The sequence below is a fragment of the Olea europaea genome, unplaced genomic scaffold, assembly GCF_002742605.1.
Source record: "Olea europaea var. sylvestris unplaced genomic scaffold, O_europaea_v1 scaffold3049, whole genome shotgun sequence".
Classification (NCBI taxonomy): Eukaryota; Viridiplantae; Streptophyta; class Magnoliopsida; order Lamiales; family Oleaceae; genus Olea; species Olea europaea.
In genome coordinates this window covers 11906-18600 of record NW_019249187.1, presented here as the reverse complement: position 1 = coordinate 18600, position 6695 = coordinate 11906, and the positions used below count along the sequence as shown (strand labels likewise).

Here is a 6695-nt window from a genome sequence, read left to right as displayed (position 1 = left end):
GAGAATGAGAGGATCAGAGCACATTTACAAGGCATGCAATGGAGAGCGCTGGAATTGGAAAATTTTTGCAGGAAAATGCAAATTCAGATGACAAAGATGATGAAATCAAGATTATCAAACCAAAGCAATGCTAAATCTGTACCTAGACTTTGGTCATGAAATAAATTTGTATCTCAATTTTTACATATATGTGTACTGTGTACATAGTCTGGGACATATTCTTTTCCTTTATTTTCTGCATCATAAAAAGTGGTTTGAGGAAAATGGCTTTTACAGAGAATGAAGTATTGGCTGTATAGTAAAAGTATGAGAAAAACTGTGTTTTTTTCCTGCAGAAACTGATTATTCTCTGAAAAGATGAGTTTAAGCAAAAAATGGTACAGTAAGGTTAAGTCCCTTTTCAATACCATTATCATCTTGGGACAATCCGTGATGTTGGGCGACAAATGGTCTGTAGAAATACTCATCAGAGTCAGAGGGATTTTACTATTCCATCTGGGTCTGTAGAAATACTCATCAGAGTCAGAGGGATTTTACTATTCCATCTGACTCTGGATCATTGCTTCTCATAAACACTGTTGCATTGGGCCCTGAACAGCTCGATACTTTCACCTTGCTGTGGACCATTCTTTGTTTGAGCATCTTCAATGTTGGGTCCATCGATCTTAAGAATTTTAATGTCCTTAAACATAATTTTTTACAAGTATAGTAATACTAAATACTTGAATAAATTACATTTTTATATTCAAACGAAGACATTGTTGAAATATCGACGTTCGATCCTAAGATCACCTAGAGTGGGTGAGTAGGTGAATATCGCGAAATTAAAATTACCAATTAAAAGCAACAAGTCACTTTTTAATTGTTTTAGATGTTTAATCAATCAAGTCAATTTTATCCTATGTCGAATTGCTACAACAGTCAATAAAATAGAAAATAACTTATGATTTGTTGACAGATAAAATCCTTCATAGGATTAGAAATTTCGGGGATCAAGCCAGTAATTTTCACTATGAATAATAAGATCTTACAGTATGATCTAGCTTAGAAAACTCACTAGACTTGTTGATATAATTATTGCAATCTACAAGATCCCGCTAAAACGTGCTTCACTCATAAATGTTCCCGACTATCTGGAATTGTCTATCATTAAAACTAAAAGAGCCATTTGTAACGTTCAAAAAATGTTGTTGACGGTCTTTAGCAATGTTCAGATATATGTTACAAATCTCAATATTTTAGTAGAATAAAAGGATACACCAATATTTTTTGAATGTTGCTAATAACATTTTTGCAATATTTTTTGAATGTTGCGAATAAGATTTCGCAACATTTTTTTAGCATTGCTAATAACATTTTTGCAAAGTTTCTTGAATGTCGCAAATAAAACACCATAAATAGTTCAATGGACAAGTTTGCCTCCATTGTTTCCTTTGAGGCTCGCTGATAGTTACCAACGGATCATGCCGTAAGTAAAGAATAAACATTTTACCAACGAATTTCCCGTTGGTAAAAGTGTGAATCTTTTACTAATGAAATTTCCGTTGGTAAAAGTCTTAACCAATACCAACCGATTTTCCGCTGATAAATGTCTACCATTACAAATGGTAAAAATCAATGTTGTAAATAACCACATGGTAAAAATGTTATTTATTTATTTTTTATTATTGTTATTATTATTATTATTTATTTATTTAATAATTATAATATATAATTTTTTATTTTTAGCCAACTGAATTGAAAGGCTAAAATATTGTTTAACTCCTTATTGGACCACAAATTTATAGAGGGTAACTACAAAGATATTGTTGTAAATTTTCGATGCGGGATAAGTGAATTATTTTTACCAACGGATAATCAGTTTCTCATTACCAACGGAATATCCGTTGCTGAAAGATCAAAATGTTAAACTGTTATATTAGGCACGGAATATCCGTTTGTAAAGAGATATCATTTTTACTAAAGGATAATCCGTTTCTAATTACCAACGGAATATCTGTAAGTAAAAGATCGAAATGTTAAACGGTTATATTAGGCACGAAATATCCTTTGGTAAAGAGATATCATCTTTACGAACGACAAATCCTTTGCTGATTATTGTAGTTAAAAGTGAATTATTTTTACCAACGGATAATCCGTTTCTAATTACCAACGGATGCAATCAGTTGGTAATATTCGGTACATCACCTACAGAATATCCAATACATCCGTTGGTAATATTTGGTACATCACCTACAGAATATCTGTTGGAGGAAGATCCAAATGTTAAATGATTACATTAGGCAGGGAATATCGGTTGATAAAGAGATATCATCTTTACCAACGGAAAATACGTTGCTAATTATCGTAGCTAAAAGTGAATTACTTTTACCAATGGATAATCCGTTTCTAATCACCAACGGATTGCATCCGTTGGTAATTTTCCGTAGGTGAAAAGTTGTTTTTTAGCATGTTTAGTACATTGTAGAATTATTATTTAGGTGGCCAGAAGTTGAAAGATTACCTATTTACTTGACATTAACATCTAAATTAGATATATTCTATGAATTGCTATTTTACTATTATCAATTTGTTCAAACCCAACTCATCTAACTTTTCTACTATCTCCATTTCCTAGTGTTTAAAAAGAAAAAATATCGTAAATCGTTCAATGGACAGGTTCCCCTCCAATTTTCCTAATTTTGATGCTAAGAGACCTTTTTTTGGCCTAGGGTTTGGCATGTTTAGTATATTATAGAATTATTATTTAGGTGGCCAGAAGTTGAAAGATTACCTATTTACTTGACATTAACATCAAAATTAGTTTTTGATATATTCTATGAGTTGCTATTTTATATTTATTATTTTTAAAAATAAAATAAAATCATATTTAAATCATGTTCTCAGATTAACTAGGCGATGCCCATAACAAGTGAACCATTCATATCAATTTCTTTTGAATAAATGAACTTAAGAAATAAATTACTATACTGTTATCAAACTTTTTTGAAAGATTAAGGGATCACATTGGTTTAACGTGCAACAAAGATATCCTTGTTTCAAATTGAAGGGCTTGGTGAATTTGTGGAACCGAGCATGAGTCAAAGATACAAAATCACGATGAAGTTCATATGATCAATTTGTTCAAACCCAACTCATCTAACTTTTCTACTATCTCCATTTCCTAGTGTTTAAAAAGAAAAAAATATTGAAAATCGTTCAATGGTTCTCCTCCATCATGTCCTATATTGACGCTAAGAGTCCAATTTTTGGCCTAGGGTTTGACATGTTTAGTACATTGTAGAATTTTTATTTAGGCGGCCAGATATTAAAAGATTACATATTTACTTGACATTAATGTCAAAATTAGTTTTTAATATTTTCTATGAATTGGTATTTTGATATTTATTAATTTTTAAAATAAAATAAAATCATATTTAAATCATGTTTCCAAATTAACTAGGCGATGCCCATAACAAGTGAACCATTCATATCAATTTCTTTTGAATAAATGAACTTAAGAAATAAATTACTATAATGTTATTAAACTTTTGCGAAAGATTAAGGGATCACATTGGTTTAACGTGCAACAGAGATATACTTGTTTCAAATTGAGGGCCTTGGTGAATTTTGTGGAACTAAGCATGAGTCAACATTTGAAGCCACCACTAATGGTGAGTTTCAAAAAGGCTATGTGCATTATTATGAAGCTGCACAACGATTTGAACATCGTTGTAAATGTGTTGCACACCAATCTTGCCACATGAATTAAATTAAATCTTGCCTTTGAACATATCCTTCACGTGTAGACTAGATTTATTTGTTACTGTGCACATTTCTAATAGCTATTTATAATTTATTTTTACTCTATCCAATCAATATTTATTCTTATATTTCATGAGACCTATAAGTACTATCTGCTTATTCACCATTAATTTTATCTATTCACAATTCAAACCAATGATAAACAACTCCAAAACACATAATAATTTTTTCACAAATAGCTGAACGAGGAGACGTTAACTCATCTCTTTTCTATCACTAATACCATTTTAAACTATTTATATAAATTTTAAGTTATAAGAGAGGAACCATATTAATCATTTGAATATCTTCTTTAACTGTTTAACATATTATGATGAAACTGGGCTCGAAGTCCTGTCGATTAGATAAAAAAAACTCATCGATTTAAAAATCAATTAAATGCGTGACCCGTGAGTTTAATGAAAACCGTTGATCTGTTTTTTGCTTTTCTATTCCCATCATGTTATTTTAGGATTTTAGCAGATGTAAAGATGGATGAAGCTTATTGGTGTAAAAGGGAAAAAAAAAAAAAAAAAAAAGGTTATCGGACAAGTGGAGTTGGTAGCTTACCTTTACTTTAATTGGCTTAAATATATGTATGAACATAAGATTATTTTTGTTGTTAAATTTGCATGTGATCCATCGTTGTCAAAGTTTCTGTTCAGTGAACTTGTAGACTCCTAAATATAATAACACTGAAATGTTTTGGACATGTGATTAATTCAGACAAAAACTACTACTTAGAAAATTTAATATCCTTATTTTCTTTCTTATCATGAATTCATATTTCTTTGTTTTCATCTTGTCATTGTTGAGTGTATTTTATCCTGTTATCTTTTCATATTAATAATTGGTATGAGTTTTATTTTATTTTTATTTTTATTTTTTTTAAGCTAGCATTCGAACACACTGAGGTCATGAATTTGAGTTTCGTTTTAACCTATTTATAAAGATTTCGAGTGTTGAATCATTGAAAAATGAGTTCGATATACGCAAGGAAATAAAAAATAAGTAATTAAATGTAATTTTTCTTTAACATATACTTTTAAATGAGTTGGTCTTATATAATCAAAATGAACATATTCATTTGCACCAAGTATTCGTTATTATTAAACTTTTAGTAGATGTTATAAAGGTTGTAAAAAACAAAGGAAAACGAGGAGGGAAAAAAGAAAAAAGAAAAAAAGCCACCAGGGTGTTAAATTAAAACATTTCTAGCACTATAGGCAGGTACTCTACTATGCATTTGACCTACCTTTGTGGGACAAGTGGAGTTTGATAGCTTTCTTTGTTCTTTCATTGGCTTAAACCTTTGAAAATAGGATAAATTGCATTTTTTCTTTTGATATCCTTGTACGTCATCCATCGCGAACGACAACTTTATAAATAGAAAATGTTTTAAACGTGGAATTTAATTAATTTTCTTCCTATGAAGTTTCTCTGTTCACATAGTAACTACTTTAATAAATTGAATTTTATTTATCCTTTTAGACTTTCTATCATAAATTATATTTTTATTTGCTTCATCATTGTAGAGTATATTTTATCTTCTTATCCTTTTGAGTCATGCCACTTATCCTGAGCCACATGAGCTGGGGATTTCCAAGGGGGACATGTGTCTTCCCTAGAAATTTCGTGCCCTCTTTCAAAACCCTCTTTTTAATGTACTTGGTATAAGTATTCTGTAGTTTAACTTGCTATCGAGCACACTAAGGTCATGTATTTCGAGTTCTGTTTTAACCTACTTACGATGGTTTCGAGTGTTGGAACGTCGAAAAATGAGTTTGACCTACACAAAGAAATAAAATATTGATAAATAAATATATTCTTTTTTTTAATATGTGCTTAAAAAGAAGTTGGTCCTAAATAATCAAAATGAGTAGACTTTTAGTAGATGTTATTAATACGGTGGAAAACAAAGAAAAATCAAAGGTATTAAATTACAAGCTTTCTAGCACGAGGCAGGTACTCTACTGATGCAATTGACCTACCTTGCGGGACAACTGGAATTTGTAGCTTTCTTTGTTCTTTCCTGTGCTTAAACCTTTGAAAATAAGACAAATTGTATTTGTCGTCACCCTTGCATGTCATCCATCGTGAACGAACTGGAGAGCCCAGAACATACTTCCAATTTTAATAACATTAAAATGCTTTGAACGTGTGATTTAATTAGTTTTATTCCTATAAATTTTATATGTTCACATAATAACCATTTTTTTAGAAAATTGAATATAACTTATTTATTTTAGACTTCATTGATTTTTTTTTTTTTAATGTGCTACTCCAACAGACCAATTAGAGATGACAAAAATACCCTTCAAACTCGATACCCGTGGGCACTGTCTGATCTCACTTAATAGGGTAATTGATCCCGCCACGAGACAAGTATGGGGTGGGTACGGGTATTAGGGGCCCCTCCCCTTATATATATATATATATAAAGAATTCAATACTTTAAATGGAAAAAACTCCACAAATTTTCATTAATTCTAATAGAAGATGGTGACTAAAATTATCTAACAAATATAATAAATAATAAAAATCTTATTTTACCAAATTTATTTAAATAATTTAACTTTTAAAAATGAATTAATTAAAAAAATTTAATAAATATATTATTGTCTCACTTGAATGAATGGAACAATAAAATGAATTATAAAAAATTAAAAATAAATAAATAAACGGGTACGTAAATGGGGCAACCGTCCCACCACGCCTTGAACAGGTAACGCGACAAGTATGGAACCAAAAAATGCTCGGCTTGCCCTTCGTCTCGACTGAACTCGTCCCATTGCCAACTCTAAGACCGACGTTATGCATTAAAGTTTCGATTCGACCTATTTACGAAGGTTCCAGCTCTTAGTTCGTTTATGAAGAAATTAGTCATACCTACACATGAGAATAAAATATTT

General features: G+C 30.4%; 1 protein-coding gene across 1 annotated transcript in view; it reads left to right on the top strand.

Moving 5' to 3' along the window:
• LOC111384927 (BTB/POZ domain-containing protein At3g22104-like) overlaps window positions 1-1250 on the top strand; it is a 3971-nt gene extending 2721 nt beyond the window's left edge. Inside the window, exons 3-4 of the mRNA XM_023009275.1 lie at window positions 458-703; window positions 1044-1250. Of these exons, the coding sequence (XP_022865043.1) occupies window positions 458-703; window positions 1044-1250 (453 nt within the window). The remainder of the gene's footprint in view (window positions 1-457; window positions 704-1043) is intronic.
• The last annotated feature ends 5445 nt before the right edge of the window (window positions 1251-6695 follow it).